At 43.6% G+C, this 17181-nt stretch overlaps 1 protein-coding gene across 3 annotated transcripts in view; it reads right to left on the reverse strand.

The window, feature by feature from the left end:
• GUCY1A1 (guanylate cyclase 1 soluble subunit alpha 1) overlaps positions 1-15363 on the reverse strand; it is a gene marked incomplete at its 5' end in the record, with an annotated part of 29096 nt that extends 13733 nt beyond the window's left edge. For 2 of the 3 annotated variants that reach the window (XM_079717993.1, XM_079717994.1), the window contains 5 exons: positions 467-952; positions 2454-3163; positions 4469-4527; positions 8218-8279; positions 15106-15363. In XM_079717993.1, coding sequence (XP_079574119.1) covers positions 467-952; positions 2454-3163; positions 4469-4527; positions 8218-8279; positions 15106-15363 — 1575 coding nt within the window. The remainder of the gene's footprint in view (positions 1-466; positions 953-2453; positions 3164-4468; positions 4528-8217; positions 8280-15105) is intronic. The other variant, XM_079717995.1, reaches the window with a different exon arrangement.
• Between the last annotated feature and the right edge of the window lie 1818 nt (positions 15364-17181).

A 17181-nucleotide genomic window follows, 5' to 3' on the forward strand; every position in this document is an offset into this window, starting at 1 on the left:
GGGTCTCACAGTCGAGGCTCAGGCTCACTTTTTTTTTTTTTTTTTTCGTGGTACGCGGGCCTCTCACTGTTGTGGCCTCTCCCGTTGCGGAGCACAGGATCCGGATGCGCAGGCTCAGCGGCCATGGCTCACGGGCCCAGCCGCTCCGCGGCATGTGGGATCTTCCCGGACTGGGGCACGAACCCGCGCCCCCTGCATCGGCAGGTGGACTCTCAACCACTGCGCCACCAGGGAAGCCCAGGCTGTCTTTTAAACTTGCCCTCTCTCGGGGTCCGACGGCCCGCCCCCTGGCTCTGTCACCCCTGCCCTCTGTGCTTGTTCTTTGGCACAGGCTCGTCCTTTCTGGAATGAGCGGCTTCGGAGCCCTTTCGGGCCGGAGGACTCGCGCACGGCCGAGGCACGCCGCCTGCTCCCAGGCCGGGGCCCCTGGCCTCACCCCACCCCCCGCCCCCGGCCCGGCCCCTACCTTGTAGACGTCCAGCTCTCCGCACTGCCGGTCGAAGCGGGTGTAGAGCGCGTTGAGCATGGTGATGACCTGCAGCGGGGAGCACTGCGAACAGATGGCCGTGAAGCCCACGATGTCCGAGAAGAGCATGGTGACGTCGCCGAACCGCTTGGCCTGCACGGCGCGGCCCTGCCACAGCTGCTGCGCCACCTCGCAGGGGAAGATGGAGCACAGGAGGTCCACCGTCTTCCGCTTCTCCTCCTCCAGGGCCTGGTGGGCCTGCTCCAGCGTGGCCTTGAGCTTGCCCAGCCTCTTCTTCAGGCCGTCCTGCGCCCTGGCCTGCTCTCCGATCAGGACCACGTCCCGCAGGGCGTTGTGGATGGGGATGTCCGAGAGGTAGAGCCCCCGGCCCGTGAAGTCCTCCAGTCTGTCCACGCAGGGCGAGCCCAGGAACAGGATGGCGCTGGACTCCACCATGTAGATCATCTGGCCTTTGAGGTCCATCACCTGCGTAGGAAGAAGCACCAACCGTTGTGGCTTATTCAAGCTCCCAACAGCTTTTTGAGACAAAAGGTGAGGAGGTGGGTACAGGGATAATCCCTTTGGTTTGTGTGTGTGGCTGTACCGTGAGGCCTGCAGGATCTCAGTGCCCCGACCAGGGATCGAACCTGCGCCCCCTGCAGTGGAAGCGTGGAGTCCTAACCCCTGGACCACCAGGGAAGTCCCTCCTTTTATTTTTAGACTTGATTTTTTTCTACTGGTCAACAAAAACAATATGCTTTCTTATCGTTGCAATTTACTATGAATTCTAAAATGCATGCAGACATTTGGAGAATATACTGGAGTACACGCTACACAGAACTCATGATGTTCAATCAACAGAGCCCCAAATTCTTGCTTCAGGGCTTTCTCACTATGTGGCACGCGGATGCTTCTGCTACTACATTCTGTGGACAGCAGCAGAAAGGATGGCACGAGGAGCCCTGAGCGACGGGGGCTTCATGTGTTTGTCCTGGATGACAGGGTCACTTGTGTGAATGAGACAAACGTGTACATGTGTGTTCACGGCAGCAAAGCGGAAGAAGGCAGCCCAGGTGTCCTTCAATAGTGAACGGTTAAATGGAAAACCACACGATGGGATACGACACGGCCTTTGAAAAAGTGAAACAGACAGGTATCTAATGACATGGCAGGAGGCCCACAGATATCGTTTAGTGATTTAAAAAAAAAAGTTGTAAATAGTATATTTTGTTTTAAACAAAAATGTGTATAATTAATGTTTTTGATTTTGCAATGAACACCTTTAAGTATTACCTATTTTTAAAACACTTAGCTATACTACTTTTATGATAAAAAGTAATAAAGCTGTTTTCATCTGGGGGGACAGACAGCATGTCTGCTGGTTTATGTGTGTCCAGAAGTTAGATGCGTCATAAGCCTTTCTTTGAGCTCGCTTGTACTGTCGGCTGTGATTTCCCAAACATTTTTCTAAATCATTACCATGGTTCTCTATTATGAGATGAGAGCAGAACATTTTTTCCCACATTCTCTAACAGTTAATCAAACAAGTTATTGATTTTTTTCCATGTCTATTAAATATTGAAAAAATCCATTTAGTTGCCTCCTGTAAGAAACAAGTTTTTGTTTCTTTGTTGTAGAATTCCTCTTATCATTCCAACTTAAGTCAGCTATTTCATGATGATTGAAACCATACTTTTACATCAATATTTTTCTAATTCAGTTATAAAATACTCCATAAAGATGGTAAAAGGTAGACTGCATTCAACAAATACCTGTGCAGTGATGGCTTAAGTAAGCAAGCAAATGAATGCAGAAGGAATCTTGTCTTAAATTTATTCCACCCTTCAAAGTATTTTAGAATTGTCTTAAACAGAAATGCTGTATTAAAACATCTCAAGTAATGCGTATAGTTTAACCTTTTTTATCGCTAGTCTTTAAATGGGAAACAATGGATTCCATATTCACAACAGTATAACGTTCTTCTTACCCTGGAAGATTTCTTCACGGCGTTGTCCCACCTCCTCACGCGGACCACAAACTGCATGTTCAACATGGTCATGATTCCGCTGAAGGTCTGGCTGATTTTTGGAGTGAGAATCTCGAAGTACTCATCAAAATGAGGCTTCCCTTGCATGTCTCTCCTGCTCATCAGCCTTCTGATGCCGTTGCCCAACTGCAGGATGGTCATGTCTCTGTCCAGCATGAAATGGAAGGGGAAGGTCTTGCAGAAGAGCGAGGCGGGGATCACCAGCGAGGACGGGGGCCTCCCCGGGGGTGGGGACGGTCGGGGGGTCTTGACGTGGACGGAGTAGAGCAGGCAGGGCTGGTCCATGAACTCGCTGCAGTGCTGGTGGAAGCAGGGGGGTGTCGAGGACACCTCCACTTCGGTCTCGTACAAGATGCGAGCAGCTGCCTTAACGATGCCGGGGAGAATCAGGGAGGTGATCCTCTTGGGGAAGAAATAGTAAACGTTTAAGAAATCGGGATCTTTATCCAGGCATAGGATGGACGCGTCCTCAAACCTGCCCTTCTTTTCTGCTTCCTGGCAGTGGCTGCTTTGTCTCAGAAGGGTGCTGAAGCTATTTAAAAAGTCTTTCAGGGTTCCTCCGACCACACCTAGGATGTATTCATCTTCTTCGTAGCATATTTTAAAAAGCTCCTCACCGAGAGATTCTCTGATGATCTCCACCGGGACTCCTGAAAGCATATAATACATTTTCTGCCGTATCAAATGCGCCATCTTAGCAGAGATGTGCTGTTACTGTTTTTAATATTGTTCTATCTGCCGAGTTAGTTTGCTTTCTATCTGCTAATAAGATTTCCAGCCAAAATTAACTACCCGTGTTTAAATTATCTAAATAAATTAGTTTCTAAAATTTGGCTAACTCCTAATATGAATCCCAAGTCAGTTAATTACGTAAGAATGATCAACTGAGTATAATATATGACTTTTTATCTCCCTGAAATTTAACTATAAAAGAGCAATTGGAATCACAGGATCAAGTCCATTTCAGAAAAAAGCTCTCCCACCTTGTTAACAACGGAAACAGTGGTACATGTTGGTGAAGGGGTCCCAGCCCCCTTGGAGTATAAGCATCAGATACAGGAATTAATTTAAATCACTGGTGGTGAAACTCAATTTTGTCATTTTTCCTTAGAGATGATATGAACTAATTTTTTTCTGAGTAAAATAGCATTCTTGTTTGATGTTACCTGACTGAATAGGTGTTTGGAATATATTATCTACTTTCCACAGCTTCTCCCTCTAATGTCCTCTCTTATTTACACTCTGTGTACCACATTATTCTCATTTGTGACTTAGAGAAACCCAAGTGCCCTGTCCACAGCACTGCCATGGCAGGGTTGGCGGGCACATTAGAATCGCGCCTGACCCAGAGGAAGGGCTCAGTACAAGTCAGCCATCGTCACTGTCATCATCATCATCAAGTTCTTCATATCTTGTACTTTGAGAAACATCTAACCTCTTGGTTCATGTACTCAAACTTTGAAAAGGACAGTATGACAAAGTCACTCATCTGCTTGTTTCCTCCAAACTAGGTATTAATATGAGAGCACTGCTCACTTTTTTCCCCATGATTGCTTCCAACCTTTAAAAAAAATTACTTCTTTTACTTTGCTGAGTAGAATTTTTCATGCATAAATGAGGAACACTTAAAGTTCAAGACCAAAGCCTGTGAATGCCTATGAGTCAGCCTCCCACGCAGCTTCATCTACTTCTCAGCAAATAAACATTGTAAGAGGAAATGTTTGAGGTCAAACAAAGACATATAGTATGAAAAAGAGTTATTCTTTGTGTTAACACAAAACATGATATTTAATATTTCACACTGGAAGCTACCAACAAATAAATATGAATATTTTAAAGAAAATATTAGTTCTCCAGGTAAATATTTTCTAGGAATAGAAAATGTTTGTTTACAGGTAAAACATTAGTTCTACAAGTATAATTATTTCCTAATTGCATATACTTAATTCTATTACCTGCTGCAATCGCTTGGTCTGCCATTATTTTTTCAAAGTCTTCTCTTTCCAAAGATTTCCTGAAATTATTTCAATAACTTAAATTATAAACTGACAAGTGAATGCTAAAATTTCAGATTATAACATACAGAAATGATGACAGAAAATAATTTACCTTTTCTGTAGAGGCAAATCTTGACTGTCAAGTTTACAGGAAAGGAGCAGTGACATGTACAAACCCAAAACAATGTTGGAAAAACCCCGAATATACCTGATTTAGAGTGTTTCATCATTTCTTATAAAGTATATTTACCTTTGAAGCTAACTTCACATTGGTTAATAGTATAGAGGCTGTACTGGCAGAAAACCAGTGGTATGAAATGGCAGGAAAAGATGATAATAAATCAGCATGGGGTTTTCTGATAACCCAACCAAGAAGAAAAATCTCTGTACTGAGGGATTTCACTTTTAAGTAAGTTCTTAATTATTTTCTAAAGCAAATACATAGTACATCCTGCTTTTGAGTTTTGGGTTCTATATATTTAGGTCTCAGACATCATCACATTAAACTTTTATCCTTGATCTTACATAAAAATTAGTAACTAAAGAAATCTATTCCTTATTCAATTTCTTCGCTGCTTTATGTAGCACAAAAGTGGATAATAGCATACATTTTGACTGATAAAAGGTTTTTGTAATTTCAACTGGACAACTTGTTGATTCCTGTTTGCCTAATTGTTTTTTGATGATTTCTGATAGTGAAGACTGATTATGACCAATTTTGCCAAACTACTGAAGTGTATTAAAAGACACCCAAGTTCTACTTGTGGTTCAGCTTGCCATTAGACAAGCCAAGAGGAAACAGGCATGAATTTAAAATGTTAAAAAGATTTCAGTAAAGCTTGATATATGTAGAGAAGTTTCAAAAGGAAACATTTTTGAGAAGGAAGTTGCTCTGTTGTCTACTTGATCGCATAAAGGTATACTGCTTATAATTATTTAAAATACTAGGTTACTAGAAATATATATTTCTGTATGTTCTTATCTAAATAGTTTGATTACATCTAGTTTGAATCTAGAGACTCCCCCAACCCTTTGTTATATATTATGTTATCTAGAGACCCCCTAACCCTTTGTTATATATTATGTTATGTTTCCAGTCTTTACATTTGCTCCTTCTTCTCCCTTAAGCAACTTCTGTTTTTTTTTTCTAAAGAATGAGAACAAAGCTGCTCAGAGACCTCTTCTGCTAACTCCCAGCAAAGCTTAGCTAATCCAAACAACACATAGTGCGATTCAAAATAAGCTCCCTGGGACTTCCCTGGTGGCACAGTGGTTAAGAATCCGCCTGCCAATGCAGGGGACACGGGTTTGAGATCTGGTCCGGGAAGATCCCACATGCCGCGGAGCAACTAAGCCCGTGCGCCACAACTGCTAAGCCTACGCTCTAGAGCCCGCGAACCACAACTACTGAAGCCCACACGCCACAACTACTGAAGCCTGTGCGCCTAGAGCCCGTGCTCCACAACAAGAGAAGCCATCGCAATGAGAAGCCCGTGCACCGCAACGAAGAGTAGCCCCCGCTCGCCGCAACTAGAGAAAGTCCAAGTGCAGCAACGAAGACCCAACGCAGCCAAAATAAATAAATAAATAAATTTATTTTAAAAAAAACAAAAAACAAAAAACAAAATAAGCTCCCTTTCTTTACCCTCAAAAAAAAATAAAAAAAGAGGTGTAAGCCTGCATGGACACCAGCAAATGTGCATATATTGTACACAGAGACACACACACCAGCCACAAGTTCACACATGATGCTGTGATGTGATCAAAAGGTCCTAGAAAAAGAAACAAACCCAAAGCTCTCTGTGCAACCAACCCAAAGAGGTATAATAACGGGCTGTACTAAAACTCATTCACTTAACAGAGGTGGCAGATGGGGCAGTTAAGGTACCCTCAGCAGGCAGCAAACTGACTGCAGTAGAAACGGCAGCTGACCTGCCAGAAAGATGGGGAGAAAGGCCCAATGTCTCGAAGAACTAAAGAAAGAAAGCAGAGAGAAGCCATTTAAGCATATCAGCAGGCAGTCTCATAAGAAAAAAGGTCCTTCATCTTATTTCAACATTGGAATAGTGATTAGGACAATTTAAAAGTGTGATCAACTCTTTAAGAAGTCAGGGAAGTGGTAAAAGATTTTTTTAAATTTCCAAATAAAATAATTTTTTTAAGTTTTGAGAATTTTTTTTTAAAGAGATACATCTCTGGGAACACATCCTAACTGAATATCTGCATCTAGCTTAGGCACATTTCAGGACACAAGGCCCTGAGAATAAATTCTGAGTAAACTGTCTGCCAAAGCCCTAGGCAGACAGACACAGTAGCACAGCTACAGAACTTGTTGGCTATCTTATCAGCCTGACTGAGAATTAAGGTCAGAGGCATTCTGGAATGCTTTCCATATCACTCTGTAAACACAGCTTCTGTCAGACACATAGATTCACACTCTCTCTTTTTGGACCTGTCTCTGACCCCTTCTTGGCTTTGCCTGCTGCCTACAGTGTGGGACCAGTTAGTCAGCAAGGGAAATTCAGCCCTGATAATCCGCAGAGCCGACTATCCACTCCTGAGCAGCAGACAGATGAATGAACTTGTAAAATATTCCCGACAATGATACTGGTTTGCAAAACTTCCAAGTTCAATTCTGAAAATTTGAACTCAAGTGTTTATTGTATTATTTGCACATGGAGTAATCCTTTGATTTCAGGAAAACCAAAACAAGGCCAAATCAAGTTATCCACCAGCAGTAAATGAGCCGAGATGTATTTTTAAAATGAACTCTAAAAGTCAGGGTTTTTTTTTTTTTTTTTTTGCTGTGCGCGGGCCTCTCACTGTTGTGGCCTCTTCTGTTGCAGAGCACAGGCTCCAGACGCGCAGGCTCAGCGGCCTTGGCTCATGGGCCCAGCTGCTCCGCGGCATGTGGGATCTTCCCGGACCGGGGCACGAACCCGTGTCCCCTGCAGCGGCAGGCGGACTCTCAACCACTGCGCCACCAGGGAAGCCCCCAGGTTTTTTTTTTTTTTTTTTTTTTTTTTTTTAAATTACCTTATATATGAAACCGCTACAGAAAGCTTTCTTAAAGAAAATTTCAAAGACAGAGTAAAAGAACAAAGTATAAACGGAACTGGTATTCGCACACCAGTATAACCGAACCAGTTAGGAAAATAGTGAAACACCTCCCTTAGTACTGCCCCAGACCCCTGAGTGGCCATCCTCTTGCCCCTGTATCCTTTCCCATCCTCCTGATGCAGGAGCTGGAAGTTGAACCTGTGGTCGAGGCTATGGGGGAGGGACAGGCAGGCCCCAGCCTCTCGGCAGTGTTCTTCCAGCAAGGACTCTGCTCTGACCATGCCTTACCTTTGTAAAACATTTCAGAAGCTATCCCTTGCTAAGAAAGAACAGGCCTTCTGGGAGCTTATTAAAAGCAACAGCACAGGGCAACATGGTTAAAATCATGGGCTCTGAAAACCCCAGGCTTGAAACTAAGTTCTGCCTTTGCCTGAACAGATATACGAGCCCAGATATTTTACAGGAACCTGAGCTTAGTGATATATAAAATGTGAAAAATGAATACATTTGCTTTCATGAGTGTTAGCCCAGTTCCCGGCATACCAAAATGATTCAAAACACATGCATGCATCACTCAGTGTTGGTTATTAGTAGCTGTGTCAGCGATTACAACAGGAGATTCGTGCAACTAAAGTGATTCAACTTACCTGCTTTCCTTTATCTTGTGTTTTGCCAGTGTTCTCTGAAGGGCAAGGTTCAGCCGCTCAAACTGAAAATTGAAAGGAAAAGTTTAAAACATTCCCTTAAATAATCATATTCTTGAAGATACATACTTTACAGAAAATTGGTGCTGAAAGCTCCTTATGAAGAAGCAGAAGCAGTTACTTTAATAAGTGTAGTGAACTGACACTGTGGAAAAAGGGATAGATTTTCTATGGGTTTTTCACACTTGGGCAGAAGCAAAGCTCTCAGACTCACTTGGGTCTGGATGTGGGCTTTGCCCTCGGTGGGCACTCACTGACAGCCATTGAGCTGGAATCAAACAGGAGACCTGGTTTGGTGAAGTCAAGCCTTCGTGGAGGAATTGCGGGCACCCCTTCCTCGGGGGCCGGAAACAGCTTGGGTGTGTGGCCAGGACTTCAGTCTCAGGGGCGCTCAAGCCAAGAGACTCACACTCCTTCCACAGACCCACACCAGCTACCCCAGTGACCTCCACCCTTCCCACAAAACCACATTTCTCTCTCATGTACGGTTTACCTGTCCTGCTCTAGGAAACTCCTGAGTATGTCCCTCCCCTTTCTTTTATCCCTTAAATCCAATCTGTCACCAAGGTCAGTTGATCACTGATTGAAACAAATCTCAGATTTCCCCCATCTTGCACTCATTTCCTTTCTTTGAACGAATAATCTTCACCAAATACTTGCAGCGTTCTTCTCTTCTATTGATTTCTGAGTATCTCATGAATCTTCCTAGATTGCAAGATAGTTGTACATAAGCCTTCAGAGTTTTAAACACTGGTTTCAATACTATTAATCTCTCTTAACAGCTTGTTGATAAGTGGGAAGTAAAGCACTGGTAATTTCTTTGCATTCCGTAAAAAAATCATATGTATCTATGTGTGTATATAGCCACCAGTTCTTTGTGTGGTTTACCCAGAGGACAGTGGAGAATTCTCTGGCTATACCCCAAGTTGTGAAATTCCTTTTTCCTTGAGAACTATTTATATTTCTCTTGGAATTTCCACTGGTCAAGTGAGACAGTAAACTTAAGCAAAATAGACCAAGCTTCTGTTTTAATGAAATGAATTATGAAAATAAATTTTGGTGTTTTTTAAAAATTTATTTATTTATTTATTTATTTATTTATTTATTTATTTTTGGCTGTGTTGGATCTTCGTTGCTGCGTGCAGGCTTTCTCTAGTTGCGGTGAGTGGGGGCTACTCTTCATTGCAGTGCGCGGGCTTCTCATTGCAGTGGCTTCTCTTGTTGTGGAGCACGGGCTCTAGGCGCGCAGGCTCAGTAGTTGTGACAGGCGGGCTCAGTAGTTGTGGCTCTAGAGCGCAGCCTCAGTAGTTGTGGCACGTGGGCTCAGTAGTTGTGGCTCGCGGGCTCTAGAGCACAGGCTCAGTAGTTGTGGTGCACAGGCTTAGTTGCTCCACGGCATGTGGGATCTTCCTGGACCAGGGCTCGAACCCGTGTCCCCTGCATTGGCAGATGGATTCTTAACCACTGTGCCACCAGGGAAGCCCCAAAACTTTTGGTTTTTAAAGAGCATATAGAGCTTAGAAAAGAAATGTGAAATTTCTTGAAAGAAAATACAAGGGCTGAAAAGAAATAAAGGAGAACTTAGATTTACCACGTAGAACCATTTTTCTGACGGTTCCGGTAAGGAGAGAGAGGACACATCTGCCTCAGGAGGAAAGAAGAGCTGGAACAGTGGGCAGATTCCGACCAAAGGCCGGATGCCTGGCAGGTGGGGAACGGGTTTGGGAAGAGAAATGGGGGCCTGTTCCTCAGATCGCTTGAATCAGGGCAGGAGGAAGGGAACATTAAACCCAAGACCATAAATGGGGCAGATCAGCCGGGGGTGCTCAAGAATCTTCAGTTTCTCAAGGGCCTTTTTTTTTTCTCTCATATATTACTTTTTATGTCCATAAGCTATATTTTTTTCAGTGAAACCCTTAAAGTCTGTGGATTTTTAATTTTCAGTAGCTCTTTCCAAATTAATTTCATAAAAGTTTGTAGCAATTGGCACTCTTATCAGTTATATATGAGATGGCCAGTTTCAGCTCCACCCCATCCATCTTTCTGTAAAACCTATTCATACGGGAAGAGGGGTCAGCCGCGTAATGAGGGTCACTGCCTCTGCACGAGCCTGTCTTTCAAGCATTTGCTACCTGACATTTGTTTCTCATTTTCTGTCTTCTCCACTAGAATAGAGACTCCAAAAGGGCAGGGAATACCTGTTTTGCTCACTACTGCATGTCCAGCACCTAGATAGTACCTGGCCACAGGAGATGCTCGCTACACAGTGATGGGATGAATGAATGAATGAATGAATGACCATCACCCCCGTGCCCCCATCAGCTATTCAGTCTTGAAGGCTTGGTCCATAACATTTCTATCAGTGAGAAGATATAAGCCAGTACAGAGGTGTTACTCTTTCAGCTTGTTCAAAAATGGATTTAGATTGTTTCCAATTTAAAATAGTTTCATTACATTTGTTTATATATGAATTGCTGCTCTGACCAGGACCTCTGGATGAGCAATGAGAAAAGAGAGTCCATCCAATTCTGGCACCAAAGACTTTTTCCTTCCTCGCCCCGAGCGCTAGTTGAGACAGCACCCTTCTCTCTCCTCCTCTTGACCTTTCGGTTAAAACACCAGATACATGGTTTTATCCTTGCCAGTCTGTATTCTTCCTGGTCTTTCATTTCCTTCCCACTGCCACCAGGAACTTCTTTTTCTAGTCCTTTCCTCCTAGCATATATGCTGCCATTGTAAGAAAGGAGAAATGGTCCCTCTCTCATTGCTGGGGTTTGTGGAACAGGTGTCTTCCTGACTTTCCATGTTGAATCAGAACTTAGGACCTGCTGTACAGCACAGGGAATTCTACTCATTACTCTGTAATGACCTATACAGGAAAAGAATCTGAAAAAGAATGGATATATGCATATGGATGACTGAATCACTATGCTGTACATCTGAAACTAACACAACAGTGTAAAACAACTATACTCCAATAAAATTTAAAAAAAAATTGTTTTTCTAAAGAAGAAAGTTCCAAAGTCCTAGCCAAGCTGTAGTAGCATAAGTTGGTGATATTGTGGCTTACCAGGCTTTCCTGTCTACTTTCATCACCCACCACTGCACCTCTGGAAACTTGTTATAAATTCAAAACAAGACAAAACAAAACCAACAAGCTTTTCAGACAAAACATGCATTGGTAAAGGCTGCTGGTGCATAGTTTCCTACCTTGGTGCTAGGGCTTCTACAATACAACCTGAGCCTAGACCCTGACATGACACAGTTCACAAGAAATCCATGAGCAGGACTCAACTTTCCTGAGACCTCAGGCCTCATGACACAGAATCAATCACTGCAGGACGGCCCTAGAGGATACTCATATATTAATACTTCAGGTACAACTGCTGTTTGATGCAGTATTGTTGGGAACACTCTGAATGGAATTTCCTTGGTCTGGTTTATGGATATGTTGCTATTTCAGTTGATTTTAAACTTTTCTACAGTTTTTTTTTGGCCTGGAGGCTATATTAAGAAAGTTTATTTTTATGTTAGAGCAATGAAAAGTCATTGAAAGGTTTTAAGTATGGCAGGAGCTGGGATGGGGTGTTTTCTACAGTTTTTAATGATTTTCTAGACCAAGGATATTTCCCTCATAAGGATGCTGTCAAACTGCTTCTCTTTTTTCTTCTTGCAACCCAATATTTTGCAGCACATTTAGAGACTTCAGGAGTGCCCTCAGACCCTCTTAATCTCACAAGGTCTTGGATTTGGGATGATACCCTTTATATAAGTATATCTGACTCAATTGATTCAGTTCAGGAAGTGGGTTCTGATTTGCTACAACTGTGGCTAATATCATATCATAATTTCTTTAAAGACATTCTGCCTGAGGAGCTTACAGGATTACTGGGGAGAATATTCAAGAAAAATCAGCTAACAATGTAACAGAAAGAGCAAAAGATTAGGAATGAGGTGCAGAGAACATTCCGTCTCCTCAGTTATCTTTTACTTAAAGCAAGTGGCCTTTTATGTGTCAATTTCTTCAAACTAATGAAAAGTTTGCATTAGATGAGCAAAAAGACTTCTGTAACCTATGATTCCACAACTCTGGAAAGCCATCTCCCACTCTAAATCTGCTAAGGATATACTTGTCCCCCCATAATTGGGGCGTTAAATCTGATTATCGAAAGCAAGGACTAGGGTGCCATCAAATGCTATTTGGAGTCTCTTCCTTTGGGTTACTGATAGAACTGAAACTGAACAGTAGGGTAAGCATTAAATCTGTCCACTTAAAAAGAATCAGTTATCCATAAATTGGAAGGGATGGGGGAACAGCTGTATATGTATGACTGATTCACTTTGTTATAAAGCAGAAACTAAAAAAAAAAAAAGTCCTACTTAATCAAAGACACGTAGATGTTCGGACAGGGGATGAAGTAATCTAGGTTGTTTACTACACGGCCCTGGGACATTCCCAGTTTTAATGAAAATGGCCTCAGTTGTGGGAAAAGAGTCTTGGTCCTTGATGCCAAGGGTCACCTCCTGCCTCTTGGATGGCCTACATCCTCGCCTTCCCTGCTACATGACAGCGCAGTCAAACCTTGATGATTATTCCTGTGAGCTCACGAACAAACAACACAGATTCTTTTAAGTAAAGAAAAGGAAAACAGGAACATATATGTTTGGTGTTCAGAATGTTTTTAAAAGAGGTTCCAACATGTGTATGACTTCTATTGTAGGAACTCAAAATGTATCAAACAGAATAATGAAGCCAACATGGTAATGACAAGACCCAGGGAAAGCATGGAAGGTCTCCAGCCGTCCATCCTCACCATCTGTTCATCCCTGTGCCTCCTGCTCTGTCCTTGGAAATGAGAGTACCAACCGCTTCCTAGACTGTGATGCCAGCCACCTGCCTGAGAAGGGCTACATCCCTCACCCCAGCCAAAGCTGGCTGGCTAGTGACTGGAGCAGGGAGAGAATAATTAAATATTTCCATCTCAAAGGCCACGAACCAAAGTACTACTGTGGGTTTTGTTTTTTTTGTTTTTTTTTTTTTTTGCGGTACGCAGGCCTCTCACTGTTGTGGCCTCTCCCGTTGCGGAGCATGGGCTCCGGAGGCGCAGGCTCAGCGGCCATGGCTCACGGGCCCAGCTGCTCCGCGGCATGTGGGATCTTCCCGGACTGGGGCACGAACCCGTGTCCCCTGCATCGGCAGGCGGACTCTCAACCGCTGCGCCACCAGGGAAGCCCTACTGTGTTTTTTTATATTTGACGTTAAGTTCCCTCAACTTCCTGTTAATTCGAATTTATCCATCCTTCAAGCTTCAATTCAAGTCTCTTCTTTGTCACTCGAGTCCATATGGTTGACAGCAGTAATTGCTCTATCCTTCCAAAGCTGTGTGACTTTGGTCAAGTCACTTAGCCTCTCTAGTCCCTCTCGGGAGTGAAACAAGTTTCTCTCTGACGTCCCTTCCAGTCCTAAAAGTCACCAGTCTTCAGTGCTTCACACAGGCACAAGGGTGGTGTGGAGTCAATTAAAAATCATCCGTGGATGATGAGAGCTGGAGCTTGACCACATCAATCCCCAGTCTCCCAGTTGAAACGAATTTATATAAAACCGTGAACACCGACAGAGGGAGGAAGACACACCATGAAGCCTTTCAGTAGCTCTTCTCTTTGACCCCAAGGGGCAAGGAACCCTCCACATGCCCCATCCGTTCCAAAGATATTTTACCTGGTCTATGCTCTGTCCCCAGAGTTCTTTTCCCCCCCGTTTTATTGAGAACTAATTGACATACATCACTGTCTAAGTTTACGGGGCACAGCATGACAGCTTGATTTACACAGAGTGTGAAATAATTACCACAATAGGTTCAGCTAACATCCACCTTCTCATATAGATACAGTAAAAAGAACAGAAGGAAAAAAGAAAAACAAAGTCTCCATGTGATGAGAACTCAGAGGACTTGCCTAACGACTTTCCTACACATCACACAGCAGTGCCAGGTCCAGTGATGGTGCTGCATGTTACACCCTAGCACTCATTTATCTTTTAACTGCCAGTCTGTACTTTCTATGAGTTGCTCTTCTTGTTCTTAAGATTCCAGATGTAAGTGAGACCTTACAGCATCGGTCTTTCCAGAATTCCCTTAAAGGCTGCGCTCCACATCTCAAAACGGCATCAGGCTGTGCAGCCCAGCTCACAGAGCTACACCAAGATGTGTCTGAGCTGATGGCAGGTGGGTGTCACGGGCAGGCCCGTGACCCTGACTCAAGGAAGCAGGTCAGGCCTGGGGTGAGTGGAGACATCAGACTCAACCAGCAGGATGTGGCGGTCTTCCCAGCTCAGCAAGTTGCCAGGGAACAGATGATGCTCTTAGGAAAACCCAGCAGGGAATGAGTTATTCTTCAAGGAATTCAGTTCTAAAAATATAGCTAATGAATCCATAAAAACTAGCTTGGCATCCATAAGTAGAAAATGGGTCCTTGTGGGTGGCGAGAGCTGTGGATTATTTCACCTAATGCCCGTGCAGACTCTATGTGTGAGCATTTCCATTTTCAGGTACGGATGCTGAGGCCAAAGGGTGAAGCAGCGGCCCAAAGTCGTAAAGCTTGTCAGAGTGCAGGATGCTTTGGAAGAGCATGAAAGATTTTAAACATTTTCAGATTAAACACAATTTAAGAAAATGACTGCTTTTAAAAAAATGTTTTAAAATGTTTCCAGAAAACAGTCTACATCGACTGTAGCCTTGAAAGTGAGACAGCAAGTGTTCACATTTTCCTTAGGAAAACATCCTTTTGCCATTTTCAAAATATCAGTAAAATCTCAAAAGGCCAGGCACTCACCTCCGGGAAAATCAGTTTGCAAATACTCTCTGCCAAAGTGTGCAGGTAGACGCGGCTGCGGCTGCTCTTTCTCTGAGGAAGCCCTCCGGGAGGCTTCTTCCCGGGGTCGCCGGGACAGAGGCCCTGCCCTTGGGGCGGAGCTGCAGGCCCGCCCCCTGCCGCCTCGCCCGCGGGCTCGTTGGGGACCTGGCCCGGGGCCAGCAGCGAGAAGGGGCAGTCCCCCGTGATCTGCAGGTCCTTCAGCTTCGCACAAAACATGGTGATCACCTCCTGGCGGCTGCTCTTACGGGGACCGAGCCACAGAAGCCACTACGGGACCAGCGACACTGGTGACTGTAACGTCCAGGGGCAGCAGAAGGTCACAACAGAAAGACGGGCGACTCTGGATTCCTACGGAAACAGAGAAAGGCAGGTGTGAAAAAGCAAAGACCATACAGTGCTATGTCATTTTCAAGTAAAAGGAAAAAATTCTGGTTCAAATGTCAATTAATGGATGGAACATCTGGTAAAGATCTTTATTTAATACGTATGCATCCTAGTATACTAGTACTACCTTTTAGTATTTTAATATTTTTCAAACGGAATGCAATTTTCTCCAAAATGTCTTTAGCACAAACTACTGATTCTCATTTTTATAGCCCATTTGGTCCTGTGTGATGCCACAAGAGTGAAACACAAGGGTTTTATGGCAGAGGCTGAGTCTCAGTCTATGTCATGTCACTGCTGGTACTGCTACATTCTCATTGTGCTGTCTTTTCTGAAAAATCAGAATAGCATGTCTAATGTCTCCTAAACATACCTAAAGAAAAAAATGTATATAATGAGGCCCAAGTATATGTGATTAGATCTGAAACACTGACTTTTACATGAAAAGAATTACATGAAAAAAATTAATTGAAATGATTACTGGCAAAGAAGATACTTGTCTCTATAAATAGTAAAATAACATAAAAATATCACCAAAATGCAAAACACGTAATAGTTTTTCAAAGAACTCCTGATTCCTAAGTCCATGCCATTGGATTTGCAAGGGTCTCTGGATCCGAATCCAGACAACACCGGGGTAAACCAAGAAAGCCTCTCTTCCTAGGGGTCCCTGAAGTCACACGCATGGCCCTTCTGGCCGACTTTCCCTCTTACTTTTGTTTTTGTTGATGCTCTGACTGAGTCTCCACACAATTCACAACCCACGTCTCATTAGTTACCTTTCAGTGGAACCGTGTGGTTGTAAATTCAGCTTATCAACAGTACAATGATCTTGGGCTTCCCTGGTGGCGCAGTAGTTAAGAATCCACCTGCCAATGCAGGGGACACGGGTTCAAGTCCTGGTCCAGTAAGATCCCACATGCCGTGGAGCAACTAAGCCCGTGAGCCACAACTACTGAGCCTGCTCTCTAGAGCTCGCAAGCCACAGATACTGAGCCCGTGAGCCTCAACTACTGAGTTCGCGTGCTACAACTACTGAGCCCGCATGCCTAGAGCCCATGCTCTGCAACAAGAGAAGCCACCGCAATGAGAAGCCCGTGCACCACAATGAAGAGTAGCCCCTACTCGCCGCAACTAGAGAAAGCCCGTGAGCAGCAACGAAGACCCAACGCAGCCAAAAATAAAAATAAAGAAAATAAATTTATTAAAAACAAAACAAAAAAAAACCAATACAATGATCTTGATTAACTTGGGTCCACCAACTATTTCCATACTTGGAAAATCAAAAAGCACAAAAAAAGAGTGAAAAAGAACCCATGGTTACTTAACACCACTAAGTGCCTGGTACAGGGCTGGGAACTCTGTATTTACATTTAAGCCACACAGCAACCATTGGGAATAGGTATTATTATCTCCAATGGGCCAGAGGCTCAAAGTTTAGGTCATTCCATTTGAAATGCTAGAAAGTGCCAGAACTAGGGTTCAGATGTAGGTCCATCTGACTCCACAGCCAATGCCTTCGAGATGAACCCAAACTCATATTTTACCAAGTGAGACTAGCTTCTAAATAATGAGGCTTAGTTTATACAGTAGGATTAGTTTATCTTAAAGATATGGTTTTTAAGTTTACATTAGAAAGCAAACAAGAGC

Source organism: Hyperoodon ampullatus, assembly GCF_949752795.1.
Source record: "Hyperoodon ampullatus genome assembly, chromosome: 1".
Taxonomy (NCBI): Eukaryota; Metazoa; Chordata; class Mammalia; order Artiodactyla; family Ziphiidae; genus Hyperoodon; species Hyperoodon ampullatus.